The sequence below is a fragment of the Oncorhynchus keta genome, chromosome 22 (genome assembly GCF_023373465.1).
Source record: "Oncorhynchus keta strain PuntledgeMale-10-30-2019 chromosome 22, Oket_V2, whole genome shotgun sequence".
NCBI classification, from domain to species: Eukaryota; Metazoa; Chordata; class Actinopteri; order Salmoniformes; family Salmonidae; genus Oncorhynchus; species Oncorhynchus keta.
This window is the reverse complement of record NC_068442.1, coordinates 15,868,055-15,892,699: the sequence shown is the minus strand read 5'-3', so window position 1 is coordinate 15,892,699 and position 24,645 is coordinate 15,868,055. Positions and strand designations below refer to the sequence as shown.

Genomic DNA, 24,645 nt, shown 5'->3' with positions numbered 1-24,645 from the left:
AGAAAATTAAGACATGGATTGTGTGCTATTCTGAGGGTGAATGGGTAAGACAAAAAAATGCAAGTGCCTTTGAACGAGGTATGGTAGTAAGTGTCAGGCGAACCGGTTTGTGTCAAGAACTGCAATGCGTGTGTATCAAGAATGGTCCACCATCCAAAGGACATCCAGCCAGCTTGACACAACTGTGAGAAGCATTGGAGTCAACATGAACGCTTCGACGCCTTGTAGAGTCCACGCCCGACAAATTAAGACTGAAGGCAAACGGGGGTGCCACTCAATATTACTAAAGTCTTCCTATTGTGTTTTGTACAATTTAATGTATATTTTATGGAAAAAAGTTGGTCTGTTTCTCAATGTCATATCATGCTGCCTTGTTGACAACATAACCGAACAGTGCTTATTACTGTTTGATTTGAGAAGGAGCTCCTCCCTCACCGCTTTTGCCCATTCACTTCACGGGCCATAACCCAGTGCACTGCGGTTCAGCTTAATCAGAACTCCCTCTTCTACATGTATTGCTTCTGCTCACTAATCCTGTCTAACCTTTGCTGTGTGTGTGTCTTCTTTTTGCGTACAACAGCTTGTCTTGCAACAAGACGGTGATGGCGATAATGCGGGGAGAGAATCTCACCGGGTTCTACAGGATGCTGCAAATACAACAGAATGAGACTTGGATGACTCGCATCATGGAATACATCTCTGTATGTGAGAATTTTTGGCCAACTGATGCCACGCCACCATCAGCGATGCTGTGTCAGGTACTGCAGGATTCCTGGGTCTCTGACAGTACTGATGATAGGGTTGAGTCGGGTGACTCCCACCCAGATGAAGAGGATCAGGAGGAGTTTCACTCTTTCTATGACTGCACAGTCTTCCCCTTCATGCTGATGCCCCAGAATGGCTAAGGCAAGAGGAGTGCCTTTAGGAGTAAAGAGTAAAAACATGAATGCTATATTTGGAGGAGTTCTTCCTGCCAGGTTCCATGTACTGTCTGGGTGTGTTTGAAATCGACTGCATTGCGGTTGATCTGCTCAGAATAACTATTCTACAAGTCACTTGCATTCCAAATAACTACTCATTATGTGATCAGGACTAGTGATTCTGTGCCTTGCCTTGCTCAAAATGATCCCTTCAAACATGCTAATTATCTCCAGTTTAGTCCTGCTCCAACTCTTGACCTTTCTTTGGAACATTGGGATCCCTCTCCCTTAGCAAAGTGCCCTCCCTTCAATACTGTTACTTTCAAGAACTAGAAGTGTCATACATTGTGTACTGGTATGTGTAAATAGTTAGTTTTACTCTGTTCACTCTTTGTTACATGACCTTTGTTTAGTTCAGTATCAGCAGTCCTTTGGATTGTTGTGTTTAGATGGTAATGTTTGACCTGTATATTTTCAATGTATTGGTATGAAGACAGAGAACCCTGACCCATAATCAGGCTCAATATTCTATGTAGTGTGTTAAATGGACCGGAAGTAAGAAGAGGGTTGAACATTAAATCTGTCATTCTTTTATACCAACATATACTTTTTCAAACCAGATTTGACCAACCATAGACCAAAAACCAAACAATATATCCAATCAGATTAAACCAACGTTCACTAAGATGGGTCACACCTTACTGCAGGGGCAGAGATGGCCAGTATTTGAAATAGATGGAGACCTGCACACACTGTCCAAAACTGAGGCTTGAATGCAAAACAAAGATATTTATGATAACATCATGGTGCCAAAAAAATCCTGTACAAATAAAGAAAAACCCTGGAATGAGTAGGAGTGTCCAAACTTTTGACTGGTGCTGTGTATATAACTGCACATATTGATCATATTGATTCATCATGCCTGATGAAGTCCTAAGGGTTGAATCATTGTTATAAATAAAATCACCCAATGAAAGTTGAAATCTGAAATATGGTGAATCCAGTAGTTAAGTGTTCTTACTTTAGCAAACTGAACTTAGTTAACATTAGAAAACAGAATTAGGCATTGCCATGCAACACATTGAGTTGTAAGCACATGTTTACCAGGATGTAGGGTACGTATTGCATCTTGGGAGTTTTTATTGACTTGGTCTTGTTTTGAGATGATAGCCCACAACCCTGGAAAATAGTTTTAAACTCTCAGGAACCACATCAGTGTCATAGCAATCTACTGATATGTGTGCATGCATAATTCTTTATCATAATGTGGTCCCTGAGAAGTTGAACTTACACAAGGGAAAGGTGTTGTTGAGACTTGAGTGTCCAGGGACCAAAATCCAACCAACCATTGCCTCATACATGCATGTGGGTTAAAGTGTATGCTAGAGAACAAAGTGAGTCACAAGTCATAATGGCTGTTTGGCATATCTACAAATTTAGCCCTGGGTTTGTCTTGTAGATGTAGAACAACAGAGTGGATAACTTCCTCTGAATGTATCTGTGATGCCCATCAGTTTAGTCTTCTTGAGGATTCCTTGTGTGCTTGTTTTTTGCAGAAGAAAAATCACTGTTAATGTGCTACTACCTACAGTATGTACGACTACAACAGACCAGCAGTATCGTATGTAGTATGCATTGATCACCTATAGATGGTGCTGTGAACTAAATGTTATAAATTACCACATGTATTGTTCAATGCAAATTTGTGGAGTGCATTTCCCACTTTAAATCATTAAGAACACCTGCTCTTTCCCTGACATACTGATCAGGGGAAAGCTATGATCCTTTATTGATGTCACTTGTTAAATCCATTTCAATCAGTGTGGATGAAGGGGAGGAGACAAGTTAAATAAGAATTTTTAAGTTGTGACAATTGAGAAATGGATTGTGTGTGTGCCATTACAGGTGAATAGGCAAAACAAAAGATTTCGTTTCCCTTGACCGGGGTATGGTGGTAGGTGCCAGGCACGCTCGTTTGAGTCTGTCAAGAACTGCAACGTTAGGAACGTGTTCCTAATGTTTGGTATACTCGTTGTATGTCAATGTTGCAAGCCAAAAGGTGGCAGTTTGTTTGTTTTTCAGTCACCCAAAATTGACAAGAAACACAGGTCATCATTGTGAAGGATGCTGTGGTTTCACCACAGCAACTATTTATTAGCAAAATTATGGAAATTAGTTCACTAACGTCCCCATCCAATGGAAACCGAGGGGTGGGGGCAGATATGTAACCTGAAACCATTACGAATCATATCGTCTTCGTCATCATAACAGTGCACTCCCACCCATCCACCTCCCTTTGTCTAGCTTTGCACTTTATATCTATGATCCTGTCTGCTACAATGCTGTAGTTGTCATCCTCTTTTCAAAGTTTCTTTAAAATGATTTGGTGTAGGAATGTTACCGCCCGCAACATCACCTCAACGATGTAACGTCAAATGACATTTTAAGTCTCCTTTTTGGTCACTTTTCCAGAAACCAGACAGAGAGGATGACAAGTAAAAGTAAGAAAGTCCCTTTGTACTTACAGTACAAATCAAAAGTTGATACCTACTAATTCAAGGGTTTATTTGTACTATTTCCTACACTGTAGAATAATAGTGAAGAGATCAAAACTACGAAATAACACATGGAATCATGTCATAACGAAAAAAGTTAGAGATTCTTCAAAGCAGCCACCCTTTGCCTTGACAGCTTTGCACTCTTGGCATTCTCTCAACCAGCTTCTTGAGGTAGTCACCTGGAATGCATTTTAATTAACAGGTGTGCCTTGTTAGAAGTAGATTTGGAATTTCTTTCCTTAATGCGCTGGAGCCAATCAGTTGTGTTGTGACTAGGGTTGGTATACAGAAGATCGTCTGACCAAGTCCATATTATGGCAAGAATAGCTCAAATAAGCAAAGAGAAACGACAGTTCAATTTTTACGGCATACATGGTCAGTCAATGCAGAAAATTAAGAACGTTGAATGTTCAAGTGCAGTCGCAAAAACCATCAAGCACTGTGATGAAACTGGCTCTCATGAGGACCGCAACAGGAAAGGAAGACTGAGTTACCAGCCTCAGAAATTTCAGCCCAAATAAATGCTTCAGAGTTCAAGTAACAGACATCAACTGTTCTACTACTACTAAAAATGACACCAATAAGAGACTTGCTTGGTCCAAAAACATGAGCAATGGACATTAGACCGGTGGAGTTCAAATTTGAGATTTTGCTTTCCAACCACCGTGTCTTCGTGAGATGCAGAGTTGGTGAACGGATGATCTCTGCATGCGTGGTTCCTACCATGAAGCATTGAGGCGGTGGTGTGAGGACTTTGCTGGTGACACTGTTGTGATTTATCATTCAGGGGACACTTAACCATCATGGCTCTCACAGCAATACACAATCCCCCCTAGTTTGCACTTAGTGGTACTATCATTTGTTTTTCAACAGGACAATGACCCAACACACGTAGGGAAAGGGATTTTTAACCAAGGCGAGTGATGTATCAGATAATCTGGCCTCCAATCACCTGACCTCAACCCAAATGAGATGGTTTACAATGAGTTGGACCGCAGAGTGAATGAAAGCAGCCAGCATGTGGGAACTCCTTCATGACCGTTGGAAAAGCATGCCAGGTGAACCAAGTTGAAAGAATGCCAAGAGTGTGCAAAGCTGTCAATGCAAAGGGTAGATACTTCAAAGAAACAAACATTTTAGATTGATTCACATTTAGTTACTACATGATTCCATATGTTATTTCATTGTTTTGATGTCTTCACTATTATGTTACAATGTAGAATATAGTAAAAATAAAACCCATTGAATGAGTAGGTGTCAAAACTTCACTGATTCTGTATGTCCACACACATTCATGTACACTAAGTCACACAGCTGCACGCACTCACACAAGCAAACAGTGATGCAGCAAAGGCACTCACACAGTCATGCGCACAGACACACAGCGCTCACAGTGTCAGTGTGAATTGGTCTATCAAGAGAAAGTTGGTCTTAAAAATTGGTCTATTTCATTATTTCCATGGACACTAATTCTCAGAAGCCATCAGTCACAGAAACAAAATATTGAGATGTTCTAATTGAATACCCCCCAAAAAAATCTACCCCAAAAACTAAACACTGGAACTAAAGGCATGCAAAGGCACAAGTACCTAACAGAAAAGTGTCCATACCTTTCCTAGAAGAAACAAATGAAAAGTCCCCCTCCATCCTTTAAATAACTTGACCGGTTAAAACAAAAAAACATCTTAAAAACAGTGAAAATCTCCAGCCATAGTGACAGTTGTACAAATATTTTACACAAACATTTTTCTACATGGCATTTTAAAAACTGAGTTTAAAGTTAAGAGGTTAAAAGTGAAGTTCTCTGCAGTGTCCATGATCCAACCCCCTCCAGCCACAGACATCCCAAAGAAAATGGTCACTGAACACACGCTGGCCACCACACTGCCTGTATAGAAAGAGGGTAAAACAATGTTTAGAAAACATCGCTGCTATACTAGGTACCATGCCATAATGCCTATGCAATCGTTTCAGACCTACACAATGGCATCAGGCTAGGGGGACTGATTTGGAATTGAGCATCTGTCCAGGCCAGACTCTAGACAGTCTTAATACAACCCCTTTATTATTACAACATGTAATTGCCTTTCAAGATCATTAAGTCTCTAACATGTTATAAGATATATTAATGTTCAGACTACCCTAGAAGAGGCCACAGTCCTTCAGGTTGTTCTTGATGATGACATCAGTGACTGCGTCGAAGACAAACTGCACATTCTTGGTATCGGTGGCGCAAGTGAAGTGGGTGTAGATCTCCTTGGTGTCCTTCCTCTTGTTCAGGTCCTCAAACTGACACTGGATGTAGGCTGCTGCCTCCTCGTATGTGTTGGAGCCTTGGAAAGTCAGGGCAAGGACAAAGGGAGACAGAGATACCCATAAATTAGTTTAGTCTTTTACCGTCACCATTGTGAGTTCCTGAGATGTTAAAGGCCCTATGCAGCCATTATATCAATTTCAAATCATTTCTGGGTAACATTGAAGTACCTTACTGTAATAGATTTCCATAAAAATAAAATGCAAAAATAGCTTCTACAACTCTACTGGGAGTGGCCTGAGTGGAGAGAACTGAAAACTAGCCGTTATTGGTCTATTAAACAATTAAGCACATGGTGATGTCACCATGGAAAGCTGTAACCGCCACCCACGCAAACCTGCTGATTAGAAGGTCCTGTGTACACTGCTCAAAAAAAAAAAGGGAACACTAAAATAACACATCCTAGATCTGAATGAATGAAATATTCTTATTAAATACTTTCTTTACATAGTTGAATGTGCTGATAACAAAATCACAAAAATTATCAATGGAAATCAAATTTATCAACCCATTGAGGTCTGGATTTGGAGTCACACTCAAAATTAGTGGAAAACCACACTACAGGATGATCCAACTTTGATGTAATGTCCTTAAAACAAGTCAAAATGAGACTCTGTAGTGTGTGTGGCCTCCACGTGCCTGTATGGCCTCCCTACAATGCCTGGGCATGCTCCTGGACAGTCTGTGGTGCAATGTGGAGTTGGTGGATGGAGCGAGGCATGATGTCCCAGATGTGCTCAACTGGATTCAGGTCTGGGGAACGGGCGGGCCAGTCCATAGCATCAATGCCTTCCTCTTGCAGGAACTGCTGACACACTCCAGCCACATGAGGTCTAGCATTGTCTTGCATTAGGAGGAACCCAGGGCCAACCGCACCAGCATATAGTCTCACAAGGGGTCTGAGGATCTCATCTCGGTACCTAATGGCAGTCAGGCTACCCCTGGCGAGCACATGGAGGGCTGTGCGGCCCCAAAGATATGCCACCCCACACCATGACTGACCCACCGCCAAACCGGTCATGCTGGAGGATGTTGGGGGTGTCTTGCTAATTGCCTGTAATTTCCACCTGTTGTCTATTCCATTTGCACAACAGCATGTGACATTTATTGTCAATCAGTGTTGCTTCCTAAGTGGACAGTTTTATTTCACAGAAGTGTGATAGACTTGGAGTTACATTGTGTTGTTTAAGTGTTCCCTTTATTTATTTTTTAGCAGTGTATTTTCAACCAGCAACTATCAGGAAATAACACTGAACAAATGTTTTTACACTTTTGAAATGTTAGTTTCATCAGCTGTTTTACAGTATGATATAAAAACACTGGAAAACAGAATTGACTGCAGGTGTGGTGAGATCTGATAATCTTCACAACATGACTCCAATTAAGATGACCTGGAACTCGCTGTGCGTTCAACCTGAGCAAGGCTTAGCACCCTTCACTAAAATGTGGGATTGAAGATGATTTGTAGAGTAGCTGATATATATATATAAAAACAACTCTTACCTGCGTACTCCGGGTAACAGATAGTGAGAGGACTCTTTTGGATCTTCTCCTCAAACAGATCCTTCTTGTTGAGGAAGAGGATGATGGAGGTGTCTGTGAACCACTTGTTGTTGCAGATGGAGTCAAATAGCTTCATGCTCTCATGCATCCGGTTCTGAGGGACAGAAAGAACACAATGCTTTTAGTTACCCACAAACCTGTGTATCACACCATGCAAGTTTGTTATTTGAAATACATTTTTTTAAAGGCATATAAAAACAGATATTTCACAACTGTTGCTATGGTTCTGATGATATAGTTCAGTCTTCCTGACGCAATAGGGTCAGAAAATGTGAAACTCGATCTGTGGATAAATGAACACTTTTCTCATATGAGAAAGAATGAAAGATACCTGAGGGATTGCAGTAAATGAGATGAGAAAGATGACCGAAGCGTGAGTGAGAGTGTATAAGGATTACAGAGGGAGAGTGTGGGAGAGCAATATCAATGACTGATGCGCAAGGGATGAGTCTCACCATCTCCTCATCCTCAGCCAGCACAAGGTCGTAGTCACTGAGCGCCACACAGAAGATGATGGCGGTGACTCCCTCAAAGCAGTGTATCCACTTCTTCCTCTCGGACCTCTGACCCCCCACGTCAAACATTCTGGGGAGAAAATACACATACGGACTTGTTAGTATACATGAGCAAACACTCACACAAAACTTTCAAAAAGTATTTAAACATCTCAACATTAAACGTTTTGCATTCTCACAAACCATCACACTCCTCATGAACACTACAGCTGGCGAACTGAACCCTCTGTAGACGAGAGGGTGTCATCAGCTGGCTTAAGGCGTCCGCATGCTTCCCAGCCAAAACAGTTCGGAAGAGTTTGTGAAAATATAAGATTTGACGTTTGTTAGTTTTGGAAGTCGGTAAGGTTTTTAGGGGGCTGTTCGAGCACAGTTTTTTTTATAGGCCAGTTTAAGTCGGGAGCCGAAGTCTACGCCCCTTTATCTGATTGGTCAACTGTAAGGATTCTTCAATAAGGTCTTAGTTGTCATTCAATGAGACGACTCGTTTTCATGGACATTTCCTCCATTGAGAAATACTACACCAAACATCTTAGATGTAAAATTGCACGACTAAGATCTCCTTGGCAAAAAGTTTAAAACTAATGACAGATTTCAGAGTTCTTAGATTCATTCAGACTTTGAGAAAGTGTATACTGGCTACAGGGTCTCAAGATGGACAGAGTACTATTGTTGTTTTGTTCTAGTTTTTCCAAGCGAAGGTCTTTTAAGGGAGTATGCGAGCACATTCGTTCGGTTCGCTTTGCCGCCGGCCGAATTAAAGCATGCCGACGCCTTTTGGCCTGTTGAGAAACCCCCTTATGGCGTATCTCCATGCAGGATTTACCTCAGTGTTCTACCCACAAGGCTCAGACTTTTCTGTTTACATCTACGTGGGCCGGCACACGTGCCTCACTGGACCATGGCACTGACATACCTGTTCTCACATGGGGCCAAAGCCACGCCACTGGTCTTTCACATAATGGCTAACTGAACTTTAACACCTCACAAAGTAGAGGTTTTGATTATGCAGAGGTTTTGATGCTGCTCTCCACAAGTCTTTACTGCCACAATTTTCCTTGTATAACACAAGGGTGTATACACTAGTGTAACATTGGTGTTTGTCAAAAAGGAGCACTACTGGGTACAGCTGTTAAATGAGGTGGTTTCAGACACTATTAAGATGCACCCTTAGAGTGGGTACACTGGGGACTGTCTCACTTGAAGTGGAGGTCTTTGAAGGTGAAATGAGTCTCCACGATGCCGGTGGTCTTCACCCTGGTCCTCAGCACGTCTTGCTGGGTGGGCACGTACGCTCCGTGGGCTATCCTGTCCAGGTCATTCAGATAACTGGGAGAGAATGATGGATAGGGAGGTCAGTGTTAGCAGTTTGTTGAATGTCGCAGTTGTATGGAGGAGGTTAATGTACTTTCTGAAGCAGGACTATGTGTGTGTGTTACTCACTAGGCGGCGGAGTCATTGAGCTGGTACTCTCGCGAGCGGCCGAAGCAGGCCTGGACCCCACCGTCCTTCCAGAGGCGCTGGATGACTCCGGCCAGCTCACCGGTCATGAAGCCCTCCTCTGCCGATCCCGCCAGCACAAACAGCTGACGAGCATCATCCTGGTAAGGGACATGAAACAACTAAAGGTTAGGAGGCAGAAGCAGTAAGGTAGGGTTTATTCAGACATTCTCCCTATTGTTTTAAACCTAAGATTCCACACAGACCTTCTAGTAAACTGGCTAGGTGAAGGTGAGCTATATTGTTTACTTCCACCCATTAACTTCTTCCATCTATGAAATAGCACAAATTTGTATATTTTTGAGGTCAGGGCTAGAGGTTGAGCTGGGAATTACTTTTCTTCACCTCTCCATTAAAAAACTACCATCAACCCTCCCCATGCCTCTTATAGCCAAACCCTATCCCCTGCCATTTGACCCCATAGACTAACCATCACCACTCCTGAACTCCCCGGCACAGATCTAGGATCAGCTTGCCCTCACAAAACCTCACCTTAACTATAAGGAATAGAAAAATATATATTTTTAAAAAGCAAAAAACTGCTCTTGAATCATTATGTAGATCTCCCAGTGTCCTACTCCACTCACCGCTCTGGCTGCTTCAGCGAAGTCTATCTTGAGGCGCCCCATGGCTCTGATGATGGCGATGATGGACTGGATGGTGTTGCTGTACACCACTGCCTTGTACTGCTTACACTCCTCCTCTGAATAGCCCGCCTCATGGATGATCCTGGGAGGGGAGGGAGAGAGCGAGGGAAAGTAGCAAGACGTGGCAGAGTAAGACAACAGGAGAAAGAAAGCATGAATAAACAACTAGGCCTATTGCTTGTTATTCAAATGTGTTATGGAACAACATTGAGACATCTAAAGTGAACATTTCTATTTAGATAACGAGGAACTTACTTCATCTGTTTGACAATGGTACTCTTCCCTGACTCCCCAGCACCTGAGAGAGACAGGGACAGAGGGAAAGAGAAGGAAGGAGGCCAATTAATGAGTGATAGACTTAACATTCTCCATTCATTCATGGCTGTTTTGACTTGAGCTATTGGGTTAGATCCTAACTTGAGATCCACACATGTAAGCCTAACTCACACTTTGCACAAGGCCCTATGAGACTAACCTGTCCAGGGACTGAGTAGCTCATAGGTATTCAGCGTTGGGAAACGAAGTGTCTGATCTGATCTGAGTTCGTTAGGCTCTAGTTTAATAGGATTCATTAACTGCATCTTCCTACCAATGAGCTTATAGCTCTGGCATGCTTATAGCTCTGGCATGCTGAAGACTTAGCATCCAACATTATACTCTGACTTTAACTGGTTGTGTACACCATCCACAGTGTCACATCCACTTCGCAACGACTGATATGAGTAGGAATGTCACGATAAAAAAATGTGTTTTACAACGATACCAGGCCAAGTATAATGATACTGAGTATTATAGCAATACCTCAGTGAGGAGAGAAAATAAAAGCGCACTTCCACACAAAACTACACATTGAACTGAACTTCACTGTTCAGTGTACAATAGAATACTGCATAGAAAGGCTGATTTGCTAATATTTGCAAAGGCCTACCTGTGATTTGGCTGGAGGAATGAGAGGAAGGAATATACATCAGTGGAGGCTGCTTAAGGGAGGACGGGTCATAATAAATGGCAAACACATCGAAACCACGTTTGACACTATTCCACTCCGGCCATTACCGCGAGCGCGTACTCCCCAATTGAGGTGCCACAAAACTCCTGTGATATACACGTATAATTATCTGCATGTCATTGTGTCAGTAAGGAGAAAACACTGCATGAAACCGTCACTCTTCAGATAACAGACACACACCATCTCCCTCACTCTCATACACACCTGTCGCTCACAAACACACATTGCTCCCCTTTTAAATATTACGCACCAGAAAGAAATTGATATAGTTTAGACCTATATGAACTACATTTTGAAGCACTACTCACGGGTAGCAGAACATTTTCCTTTTTTCCTGTGCCAAATCAAAATTTGCCTAAACTTATTGTCAAGTTAACAGGTTGTTAGCTAGCTAGTTAACATAGCTGAATGTTTTGATAAAACAATCATCTGTGACCCGGGATTAATTTAAAACAGCCCGCAACATGGTTTGTGAATTTCTATAAAATGAGCAGAAAGCAAGCAAGCACAGTTTAGGCTAGAGACAAGCAGTTGTCTTTGCTGTAAAGTTACAAGCATGCCTGTGGCAAAGCTCTGCTCTATTTTCCCTCTTAACACTCAGAGGCTGCTTGACAGTGAATTTGCAAAGTCTACTCAGACTGATCTATGCTGAGGGAGGCATTTTCATCCTGGGGCTTGAAAGAGTAGCACAAAGTATGTATGACTACCGACAGAACACCGTCAAAGCATTGGAGCTGAACAAATGGACAAGACTAGGGTATTTCAGACAGGCTACATATCGCTAGCGGTAAAGTCTCAACGTCCAAAACACCAAGCGAGGTAGAAAAATAACTTAAAATACATAACTATTGTATCCCTTATCTCTGCTTAAAAGTTATAGCTGACTACCCTGTCGGATCCTTCTTATACGTTAAGCCAAATATATACAGCTATGCAAATCTATAATTTGTAAGAGTGTGCGATATACAAACATGACATTGCTTTTATTTATAATTGATACATTAGCCTATGGTTTCAATATATCCTCTTTCAATAATAGCCTACTCAATAAATGATTGTTTTCTAAAGCAATATAGCACTCACAATCACTACAGCTGTATGCAAATCTAGATTAATTAAATTTGTAATCAAGTCCAGTGTCCATGCCGTAAATTGTTGTAATTACCAGCAGCATGCCACTGCTGGCTTGCTTCTGAAGCTAAGCAGGGTTGGTCTTGGTCAGTTCCAGGATGGGAGACCAGATGCTGCTGGAAGTGGTGTTGGAGGGCCAGTGGAGGCACTCTTTCCTCTGGTCTAAAAAAAACATCCCAATGCCCCAGGACAGTGATTGGGGACACTGGGGTGCAGTCTTTCAGATGGGACGTTAAACAGGTGTCCTGGCTAAATTCCCAATCTGGCCCTCAAACCATCACGGTCACCTAATAATCCCCAGTTTACAATTGGCTCATTCATCCCCCTCTCCCCTGTAACTATTCCCCAGGTCGTTGCTGCAAATGAGAACGTGTTCAGTCAACTTACCTAGTAAAATAACAGATAAATAAATAATTACATCAGATGCCATGTTATTTCTATTGAATGATTGTGATTCATACGTAATTATTTCTCACCATTTTATTTTTCAGAGAGGAGCGTTCAAAACTAACCTCGGGTTTCCCAGGACACAGAAGTGAGCAAGTGGTCAGCACATTTTCCGAGGTGGAAGAGGCAGAAGGCCCTGACAAGTGCACAGTATAAACTGAGCCTGCCCCTCCACAAGCACATCACAGAATCCCGACTGCAGATGGAAAGAGTCCTGGAGCAGGAAAAGGCCATCACACAAGTCCACGGCAGCACTTAAGCCTCTCCAGCTTTTCACAGATACCCTGTCAGGAGAGACATACGCGTGTGTCTTACCTGAAGCCGGTTCTCCATTTCGCTTAAGACGAGGTTCTAAAATCAAATGAGGGCAAAGCCAAACTGACCCGAGAGGTTAAGATGAGGATCCTCAATTACTTGAATGACATATACACCGACCCTGAAACAGATGAGCTGCTCATCATGGCTACCTTTCTGGATCCAAGGTTCATGACCACCGAGAAGCTGGTGGAGGAGAACTGCCTCCGAGACAGAAGCCTTCCTGGTAGGGAACACAGCTGTGGGAGACTTCGCTCTTGGAGAGGACCAGACAGAGAAAGAAGCTGCCACTGCTCCACAATCAGCAAATAAGTTGATTGTAGAGTCTTGGAAGCTTCTTACATTAGGCATCCCTGCCACAAGTTCACCCTCAGAGGGCATTTAGCACCGGGGGCAGTGTGGTCACAAACCATAGGGCAACTTTGAAGCCAGAAACTGTCAATAGGCTGGTGTTCCTGGCACAGAACTTGTGAAGAGGTAGTGAATTGTTACATGGTGAACTGAGAAACATACAGACTAGAGGTCGACCGATTATGATTTTTCAAAGCTGATACCAATTAAAATCGGCTGATTAAAAAATAAATTGTATTTGTAATAATGACAATTACAACAATACTGAATGAACACTTATTTTAACTTAATATAATACATCAATAAAATCTATTTAGCCTCAAGTAAATAATGAAACATGTTCAATTTGGTTTAAATAATGCAAAAACAAAGTGTTGGAGAAGAAAGTAAAAGTGCAATATGTGCCATGTAAGAAAGCTAACGTTAACGTTCCTAGCTCAGAACATGAGAACATATGAAAGCTGGTGGTTCCTTTTAACAGGAGTCTTCAATATTCCCAGTTAAGAAGTTTTAGGTTGTAGTTACTATAGGAATTATAGGACCATTTCCCTCGACATCATTTGTATTTAATTAACCGTTGACTATTGGAGGTTCTTATAGTCACTTTAGTATTGCCAGTGTAACAGTATAGCTTCCATCCCTCTCCTCGCTCCTCCCTGGGCTCGAACCAGCAACACAACGACAACAGCCACCACATCGAAACAGCATTACTCATGCAGAACAAGGGAAACAACCACCCAAAGGCTCAGAGCGAGTAGCGTGCGCTAACTAGCCAGCCATTTCACTTCGGTTGTTGATAGGCTTGAAGTCATAAACAGCGCAATGCTTGACGTACAACGAAGAGCTGCTGGCAAAACGCACGAGAGTGCTGTTTGAATTAATGTTTACTCGCCTGCTTCTGCCTACCACCGCTCAGTCAGATACTTGTATGCTCAGTCAGATTATATGCAATGCAGGACACGCTAGATAATATCTAGTAATATCATCAACCATGTGTAGTTAACTAGTGATTATGATTGATTGTTTTTTATAAGATAAGTTTAATGCTAGCTAGCAACTTACCTTGGCTTACTGCATTTGCGTAACAGGCAGTGTCCTTGTGGAGTGCAACGAGAGAGAGGCAGGTCGTCATTGCGTTGGACTAGTTAACTATAAGGCTGCAAGATTTGATCCCCCGAGCTGACAAGGTAAAAATCTGTCCTTCTACCCCTGAATTTAAAAAATAAATATTGTTATTGTGCGGACAGTGGAAAATAGTGATTTCAATTTTACTTCATATCGTCCAACCCGAAGCCAAATGCAGGCAAAAATGTCAACAAAAAAATGGTTACGTTTGACATTATGGGGTACTGTGTAGATGAGACTAATAGATTTTTAATTCAGGCTGTAACAACAAAAGCGTGGAATAAACCAGTGTATGAATACTTTCTGAAGGCACGTCAATGGAACTGTAGCCTACTGTTCAGAGGTGTTAAAGGGGAACTGAAATCTAGACCATTTCTTGCAGTAAAGTGATACACCAAAATGTAAGCTTAATCGTTACTCAGGAACACGAGTGAAGAAACATGATTTCTTTCAGCATCTTGAGTGAATGTGCAGTTACGATAAACTTGCTTATAAATACGGATACTATTTCAAACCACATAAAATATGCATCCAAGCTAAACTGAAATCTTAGCAAAATATGTTGGGTTGTTTTCACAACCTTCTATTAACTTACAAACCGGTCAAACTGATGTCATTTGGAAATTTTACATCGAAAATAGTAGTTTAAAGTTCTTGCATTTTCTCCCTGGTCCCGAAACACCATTGTGCTGCAAAAGTGCATAAGGCAGTGGTGCCATACTAAAATGTTTAAACAAAGAGTGATGAAAAAGATCACAACATATAGCTAAAAAAAATTGATAAACTATGAGTAATTTACATTACAAGCGCAGCAATGTGTTCCCTCATCTCAGCCATTTGCGTGAATTTTCCAAAATGATATTATGGGAGAACACCATTCTAAAACACGCACCTGATGCGAGCGTTTTTAATTTATGCGACAGGGATGGATATACAGCCTAATTGTAGAAACTTAGAGGGAATATCTCAAATGTAACAAGGATTGTGCCTTACTGCTTTTGGATAGTAGAATAAATGCTGGTTTTAATGGCATATCAGGAAATCTTTGCTTGTTATCTATGGTCAGATTTTGGCTGTAGGCTATTAAAATCAAATTGTATGAGTCAACATGCAAGGAATACAACTGGTGTAGACCTAACAGTGAAATGCTTACTTACAAGCCCTTAACCTTATGGCTTGGGGGTTAGAAGCCTCTTGGACCTAGACTTGGCGCTCCGGCACCATTTGCCATGCAGTAGCAGAGAAAGTCTATGACTAGGGTGGCTGGAGTCATTGAACATTATTAGGGCCTTCCTCTGACACCGCCTGGTATAGGTCCTGGATGGCAGGCAGCTTGACCCCAGTGATGTACTGGGCCGTACACACTGCCCTCTTGTTGTGCCTTGCGGTCAGAGGCCGAGAAGTTGCCATACTAGGCAGTGATACAACTAGTCAGGATGCTCTCGATGGTGCAGCTGTATAACTGAGGATCTGAGGACCCATGCCAAATACTTCCAGTCTCCTGAGGGAGAACAGGTTTAGTCGTGCCCTCTTCACAACTGTCTTGGTGTGCTTGAATCATGTTAGTTTGTTGGTGATGTGGACGCCAAGGAACATGAAGCTCTCAACCTACTCCACTACAGCCCCATCGATGTTAATGGGGGCGTGCTCGGTCCTCCTTTTCCTGTAGTCCACAATCTGCTTTGTCTTGATCACGTTTAGGGAGAGGTTTTTGTCCTTGCACCACACAGTCAGGTCTCTGACCTCCTCCCTATAGGCTGTCTCATCGTTGTTGGTAATCAGGCCTACCACTGTTGTGTCATCAGCAAACTTGATGTTGGAGTCATGCTGTCATGAGTGAGCAGAGTACAGGAGGGGACTGAGCATGCACCCTTAGTGTGCCCAGTTCCCTCCTGTACACTTATGACTGTACAGCCAGGCACGACTCCAAAACCATCATTAAGTTTTCCGATGACACAACAGTGGTGCTTAGGATCAGCATGGAGGATGCGTTGTTGCCTATCCTTACCACCTGGGGGCGGCCTGTCAGAAGTCCAAGATCCAGTTGCTGAGGGAGGTGTTTAGTCCCAGGGTCCTTAGCTTAGTGATGAGCTTTGAGGGCACTGATGTTGAATGCTGAGCTGTAGTCAATGAATAGCATTTTCACATAGGTGTTCCTTTTGTCCAGGTGGGAAATGGCAGTGTGGAGTGCAATAGAGATGGCATCATCTGTGGATCTGTTTGGGCGGTATGCAAATTTGAGTGGGTCTAGGGGTTCTGGGATAATGGTGTTGATGTGCGCAGTGACCAGCCTTTCAAAAGCACTTCATGGCTATAGACGCGAGTGCTACGGGTCAGTAGTCATTTAGGCAGGTTACCGTCGTGTTCTTGGGCACAGGGACTATGGTGGTCTGCTTGAAACATGTTGGTATTGCAGACTCCGACAGGGAGAGGTTGAAAGTGTCAGCGTAGACACTTGCCAGTTCTTCAGCACATGCTCGAAGTTAACGTCCTGGTAATCCATTAGGCCCTGCGGCCTAGTGAATGTTGGCCTGTTTAAACATCTTACTCACATCAGCTGTGGAGAGCGTGATCACAGTCTTCCGGAACAGCTGATGCGCTCATGCATATGTCAGTGCTACTTGCCTCGAAGCGAGCATAGAAGTTATTTAGCTTGTCTGGTAGGCTCATGTCACTGGGCAGTTCTCGGCTGTGCTTCCCTTTGTAGTCTATAATAGTTAGGATGTTGAGTATATCCTTCCCGTCCGACTTATTAAAATACAAAAAATATGTCCAATTCGGGGTGAGTAATTGCTGTTTTGATGTCCAGAAGCTCTTTTCGGTCATAAGAGAATGTAGCAGCAACATCTACACAAAGTTAAACAATGCGGGGGGGGTAAAAAAACTAACAAAATAGCACGTTGGTTAATTAAGAGCCAATAAAAACAGCAGCCATCCTCTCCGGCGCCAAGGTAAGATAGGCTATGTAAAACGTCCAGGTTTCAAACGATGATATGGCTGGCTAGGCATCGCAAATTTAAATATTTTGGTTATGGAAATGTATAATATCATTCCAATGTTGAGCAAATAGGCCTATTAGTATACACATTTTACTCTCCCAGTCTGTCTGCGGGCCCGCCGTTCCAGAGCTGAGGTTTCGTGTGCATTTGCATAGTATGTAGGCTATGGATAGCTCCTATGATATTCTAGAGAATATGGTTGCATCTCCCTGACCTGAACCAAATGCACAATAGAATGTGCAAAGTATTTCTGCCTTGTGCTGCAACACTGCCTGGCTGGGGGCTGTGCGTGCACACATGAAGAGCAGAGAGTCAGATTTATTTTTAAAAGCGCTGCACACAGGCATAGAAGTTTAATTTACTTTAAATGTAAGTCTACTGAAGTGAGGCATTGTGTTCCTTGGCCATTTTTTTTAAACAACCTAGCTTGTGAACAAAACAATGTTAGATTTTCAAAATGCGAGGGAAGAGAAGCAACGTGGATAATAGTCACTCAATCGCTCAGGAACAAACATGACTTGCATTACCACGGTAACCTCCCACCCTTAAAGTGGAAGGTGAACATTTGTCTCAACTGATATTTTGGTTAAAAGGCTACGATCACAAAAAAAAAAGTGAAATATTTCACATTACTTAATAAATGTATCGTTTTCAAAACCTTACAATGTATGCTAATCCATGTGTAATTTCAGCTAAATATATTCTAGTTGCTAAAAATTGTGGCTACTAGGTGTGTGTAATATATATATATATATATATGTTTTTTTTTATCTACCTGCCAGTGGCTGGTGTACCAAAAAGTTAATTTTAGATTCTGGCTGCTAGCAAGTGGTGGCTCTCAACAAGGTCAAGGCGAGGGTGAAGCAGAGAAAGTGAAAGCTGGGGAACACACGCATACGTTTTTTATTTTATATTTGAGCTATTTTGTTTAAAAATGGGGCAGCTGGTGGTCGAATGTAACATCTCTAACTTAAGTTTATTCAGTAACCAGTTCACAATAACATTGTTCTGAGATATTGTATACATCTTCAATTAATCAATGATAATTATTAAATGTAATGGTTATTTTTCTGTTTTCATTAAGATGCAAAAAGGTTTATAAACAAGTTTAAGCAATAGACTGTTTTAGAAACACACCAAATACTTTACAACCACTGCAAAGGACCTAGACCCATTATAATTATATATATATATATATATATTTATATTTATATCTGTCACTGTTCACGTTCAGTTTGGGACAGTTGAAATTGCATTTTGGGATAGCGAGGGAAAAAGTTATTTGCGAGCCCTGCTCACAACCACATGTAACCATGCCAGCCCAGGACCACATCCAGCTTCATCACCTGCGGTATCGTCTGAGACAAGCCACCCGGACAGCTGATGAAACTGGGGAGTATTTGGCTGTAATAAAGCCCTTTTGTAGGGAAAAACTCATTCTGAGTAGGTGGGCCTGGCTCCTAAGATTGTGGTCCTAAGCCTTCCCAGGCCCACCCCTGGCCCAATCGTGAAATCCATAGATTGGGGGCTAATTAATTCATCTCAATTGACTGATTTCCTTATATGAACTGTAACTCAGTAAAATTGTTTCATTTATATTTTTGTTCAGTATAGTATAATCTTGAAAACACAGGGTGTGCCTATATGGAAAAATACACCAACATTTCAACCAATCAATTAGTCAGTCGAAAGAACAGACGACTTTCGGTCGACCAAGATAACCCTACAGAACACACATTGCGTTATGCCCCAGGTGTGAGATCTGATACTGCAACTAACACGACCTGGACTGGAACATGCCTGGGATGCAGAGCACCTAATGGTTGGGGAAAGCTGTTTCAGGCCAAAGACCCTACTGGCTCATAGGGGTAGACAGGTAAGTTAGATTCATCCCATACTCTTAGAGCCATGTAAGTTTGGGTCATCGTGCCTCGTCTTAGAGCCACTGCCCAGGTAACATTTGGTTAATCCCCAAGTCTTTGAATCGGGTGAGTTTGGTTAACCGTGCTAGGCCTTCCAGAAGCAGTCAGGTGAGAGTGCTTCATTATGCCCCAGTTGCATTTGTTTAGCCCACAGTTTCCCTCACAGCTGGTAATGTGAACCAGCCTGTGCATGTTGCCAAGCAACCGCCTGTTGTAGAGAATCAAGAAAACCAACAGGGTGAGGAAAGTGACAAGCTACTCAGTTAACATCTTGGCCATCCAAATTTAGGCTAAAATGACAAGATTAAAGAAGACATCCATGTTATCATCCAAATGACCTTCCCAAGTTCTCTCACGTCACCCCGCTCCTCCGCTCTCTCCACTGGCTTCCAGTTGAAGCTCGCATCCGCTACAAGACCATGGTGCTCGCCTACGGAGCTGTGAGGGGAACGGCACCTCAGTACCTCCAGGCTCTGATCAGGCCCTACACCCAAACAAGGGCACTGCGTTCATCCACCTCTGGCCTGCTCGCCTCCCTACCACTGAGGAAGTACAGTTCCCGCTCAGCCCAGTCAAAACTGTTCGCTGCTCTGGCCCCCAATGGTGGAACAAACTCCCTCACGACGCCAGGACAGCGGAGTCAATCACCACCTTCCGGAGACACCTGAAACCCCACCTCTTCAAGGAATACCTAGGATAGGGTAAGTAAGGGTAGGTAATCCTTCTCCCCCAACAAGATTTAGATGCAAGTGGCTGTTCCACTGGTTGTCATAAGGTGTATGCACCAATTTGTAAGTCGCTCTGGATAAGAGCGTCTGCTAAATGACTTAAATGTAAATGTAAATGATCTATTATGAAGTTTCGTACAGTGACTTTAGGTTGCACTTCTTGCAAATGTACTGTAGCTTCTTAGTGAGCGCTAGTAATCATTGTATGTTACATTGACAAAATGTAGCAAAAACCATCCCAAGACCAGAATCATAAACATGACACTATCCATCTTCCTTGGAATATGCCTTAATTGTGCATAAGGGCACACACTTCTTCTAGACTGCCTGAGCTGCCAATGGACATTTTCTGGGAAGCCAGGTTGGGGCTGCAGAGTATTTGCATGTAAACACACACAGACAGCACGCATGGACTTCAGGTTTCACTTTCAAACACTCAGGGCAAGAAAAAAGAAAAAATTTGAATGAAAATTAGAAATTCAGAGCTCGAGTTCAGTCCCTATGGACAAAACCAACAGCGATACAATTGCAAAACATAAAACATATCTAATATTTCAGTAGTATACACAAAACATAAGTCTATTTGGGAAGCAAATTAAGAAACTATAAAGCCTGTGAACTTCACACCACAAATAACTTGGGTAGTTGACTGACAACAAAAAGTATTCTTATGCTGTGGGAATCATTTATAGCAAAAGGGAGAGTAGAAGAATCGGTGTCCATTTCCAGCAAGACTGTTATAGATTCATAATTTAGCTAGTGTGATATGTCATATGGCTGCTACTAGATTCTAATGTTCACTACAGTTGTACCAAATACAGTATATTGTTGCCCTTGCACTTTTGCTCTCAAATAAGTTTGGAAATTAAAAATGGGGTTTTCAACTAACGTAAACTCTTCCAGATAAAGTGTAATGTCAATACCATTGTATAGCACAATTTCTCCCCTTTCCAACAGAATAAATTACATGACCTAAACGCTGCCCTTTTCTGCATAATTCAAGCAGGCAATGAGCTCCGTCTGGTCTTTTTAAAAATGGCGGATGGGGAAGCGAAACTAATGCATGAGAAGGAGAGCTGTCGTGTGGGAAAATGTATTTTTTTCACTTAATCACTCGATCTGTCCAACTTATCGTCTCTAAAATGTAAATAAAACACTGTAAAGAGTTTATATAATGTGTCATTACATACCTATTTGAAGGTTTGTGTCGAATTTGAGTCTGGTTTTTCGGGGCGGTGCTAAAGTGATCTTAGAATTAAACGGCGGCTTTGAGAATGATGATAGCATTCAATGACGACGCAAAAAATGACTAGGTATCCCACCCTTGCCCCGTCACTGTCCATTTCTAGTTTCTAAACGATGAGTTGTGCTACACCTGGTGGAGAGATTGTAAGACAGAAATAATTGCTTTATGCGTGCTGTACGGGTCCAACATAACATGTCCCAATGTAACGGGAGGGTCTGTTTTTTCCCCCAACTTTTCTCCAATACTATAGAGTCATGTCCATGTCGATAGAGCCCTTACCATTGCGATCAACGCTTGAATAGAAACCTAGTTCACACTCCCGATTTTGAAGTCAACAGTCCCATTAGTTCTCTTTGTAGCCTTGTTTGAATGTTGAGGTTGCGCACATTTGTACGGAATGGGGTGAGTTTACGTTATGGTTGAATATTGAATACTTCGTTTTACAAAATGTCCCATCCCAAGGATATATAAAATATTATCCGGGCATATAAATTTATAGATTTGATTAGAGCTTTGATCGGCATGAAAATTAATGCCTGATGCTACCAGAGCCCCACGTTAAATAAATGTTATGAGCCCTATATTAAAACCTCATCAGGCCCCAGGACTAAGGCTGTGAAAGTCTTGGAATTTGAGGTTAGGCCAGGTCAATGTACACAGTCACCAACGCTGCTGTGTCATTCTCTGTGGCAATATGAGGCTCAACGTGGTTAGAGGAGTCGGCAATGAAAGAAATCATATACTAGTGGAAAAACAATATGCTTTTGAAAATATTAGTTTATAGTTCTAAAAAAGTACATGCAACTTCATGTATTCCACCGCAAACTCACAGGATAAATATATCGTTTCTGGTAATAATAAAACATGTTTTGTTACTTTTCCTCAGTTTATAGCAAGTCAAGCTAGCGTATACTGCAGAGCAGCTAGTTCGGTAAAAGCTAGGCTGAAGATACCATTGTAGCTAGCGACCTCTCCCTAATAACTATAACCAAAAACAAACGTCATCACCATCATAAACAATGGCATCTTCAACCTAGACTAGCTTTAGCTAGCTGCACTACAGTGCAGGCTAGCTTGACTTCCTATAGCGTTAGAGAAACAAGTTGAGGAAAAACAAGTTGTCACCTGAAAAAAATACATTTATCCTGTCTTGAATGAAATGGCAAGGCTCGCCATCTTGCGTTACAAACACGCCACTTTCGGTAGCGAGGCAAGACTGAAGATGTACGGCGTAATTAAATACATCACCAGTCGACGTAAACTAGGCATTACAGCCAATACGCGTCCAAAACAACTTGGGAGTTCGGAAATGGCCGACTTTAGAATTGTGTTCAAGACAACTGGGAACGGAAAAAAACATGGGGGGAAAATCGCTTAACACCGGTCATCCGACTCGGAATTCCAAGTTGGAAACTTCGGCCTCTAAGATCACGGACGATTTGACCTCGATTTCCCCACTCCCAGTTCTCTTGAAAGTACCATGAATGCGTAGTTGGTTGCTTTCCTGCCCTCCCGCGTCACTCTATACAAAGATCTCCGCTAAACATGGAATAACATGGTTTATCCGTGTCTCTGTGGCCGCGGAGTACTAGTTGACTACCAATATCATATTGCCGATGTCTGCAACTGATACAAACAAGCGACGTATGAAGAGACGCTTCAAATGAAAAGCTAACGGACTACATTAAAATATAAAATAGGCATGTTTAAATACATTTAATGTTCAATCGAGTTATTTGCTTATTTTAGGCTACTGTCTAATTTGTCTCAATATATGCCCATTTCATGATGTGTAGCCTAACATGTGCACAATGTTCCAAATCGGCGACCAAATGTATTGGGTAAACTCTAGGAGATGTTCCGTCGTCAGTAGCGTGAAATATTTATAATATTAAGGAAATATTTGAATTGAGAAAGATGATCCGAGAGCAAATCAGTAAAGACATGATCCAACAAAGCACTTAACGACCGATTTCTCTGCGTGGTGCTTTGAGAAACGCAATGACAGTACGGCCGTTGTAGTTAAAAAACACTCGAAAGAATCAATTCCATCGCTATAGGGAAACGGGGCCCTGATTGAGACTACAGTTAGATGGCCGTGACACCGGAGAGAGATTAGCTAGCCAGTTAAAAGCTAACTAAGGATGGGGTACTTGGCTAGCTGCATGGCCAGTAGTTCGCTATCCAACAAGGGCTAGCTAAGTAGCTTGTTAGCGAGCTATTGACTAGGCTAACGTTAACTAGCTAGCAATTTGGATTTGTTCAATTTCATTCAGCAAAGTTGTCAATGTTAACACTGTCAAACTAGTGTACACCAACTGTATAAGACTGTTCGATATATAGTTAAGCAATATAAGCTAGCTCAGGTTAGCCAGCAAGCTAACTTTTCATTCAAACATTCGTTCGACACTCCGTCTTGGTCTCACCGAGGAGAAGCAGCTTGACTTCCCGTGCAGCCTTTTCCCCGTCGTCCCGTAAATTCCTGTCGATTATTTTACTGCGCTCCTGCGCCGCTTTATCACCCGTGCTCAGAGTACACCCCATCTTTAAGCAGATTCCCCAAAAGGTGTAAAAGTTAAAAAGATAAAATGTTCAACATGCACAAGCTAAAAGGAGGGCGCCTCCCTCGAGTCGGAGATTCAAACACAACCCTTGCCTCGCACCCAGGCTAGCCAAACAAATTGTTTCTCAGCAGCACTATTACTTCACTTGAAAACTACTTTTCGTTGCTGTTTCTATATCTGTTATCTGCCGACGTATACGTATTCTGATGTTTCCGCAGCGTTCACAATTTTCACGTTTCTTTACGCTGTTGAAAGGTTTGTTTCCTGTTCTTCAAATACCCAATGTATGCGCATGCGTGATAGCGCGCAGCACTTTTTAATACCCGCATCAAATGATATTTTCTGTCTGGCACCAAACTGATAATATTGCTGCTCTCTTGAGGTGATGCCCTGAACCCATTAAGATGAAGGCAACATTTTGTACATGTGAGTTTATAACATACATGACGTTTTCATAAAGCAGTTGGGTGCATTATATGCAATATCATATCTATCTCTGTTTTATCTTTACAGAAATGCAGAAGTCAAGAAAGTAGCCCACCTACCTAATAGTGCAGTGCCAGGTTTCAGAGCCTGGGCCAGAGATATGAGTATATAGCCAACAAACAGGGTAGATATCTGGATAAAGGTCTATTTATTGCACCATAATAGTCATTGTATTCCATCAATGTTAAATCCTAATTTTGACAATGCAACTAATTCACACTATTGTTCAATTATGTGATGATATGATTTATAACGCCAATGCTGGGGGTTGAATGTGTAGGGCCTATGGAGTGGATCCAGAGAGG

At 42.1% G+C, this 24,645-nt stretch overlaps 1 protein-coding gene across 3 annotated transcripts in view; it reads right to left on the bottom strand.

Annotated features, from left to right (window-relative positions):
• LOC118401114 (guanine nucleotide-binding protein G(i) subunit alpha-1-like) overlaps positions 1-24,131 on the bottom strand; it is a 29,641-nt gene extending 5,510 nt beyond the window's left edge. The window contains exons 1-9 of one of the 3 annotated variants that reach the window (XM_035798353.2): positions 23,717-24,130; positions 10,273-10,315; positions 9,958-10,099; positions 9,314-9,471; positions 9,071-9,199; positions 7,811-7,940; positions 7,296-7,449; positions 5,620-5,811; positions 5,067-5,366 (exon numbers count right to left, since the gene is read on the bottom strand). In XM_035798353.2, the coding sequence (XP_035654246.1) occupies positions 5,621-5,811; positions 7,296-7,449; positions 7,811-7,940; positions 9,071-9,199; positions 9,314-9,471; positions 9,958-10,099; positions 10,273-10,315; positions 23,717-23,834 (1,065 nt within the window). In that variant the 5' untranslated portion in view covers positions 23,835-24,130 and the 3' untranslated portion in view covers positions 5,067-5,366; position 5,620. Of the gene's footprint in view, positions 1-5,066; positions 5,367-5,619; positions 5,812-7,295; positions 7,450-7,810; positions 7,941-9,070; positions 9,200-9,313; positions 9,472-9,957; positions 10,100-10,272; positions 10,316-23,716 lie in introns of those variants that run through there. The other 2 variants (XM_052474830.1, XM_052474829.1) reach the window with 2 other exon arrangements.
• Positions 24,132-24,645: the final 514 nt, after the last annotated feature.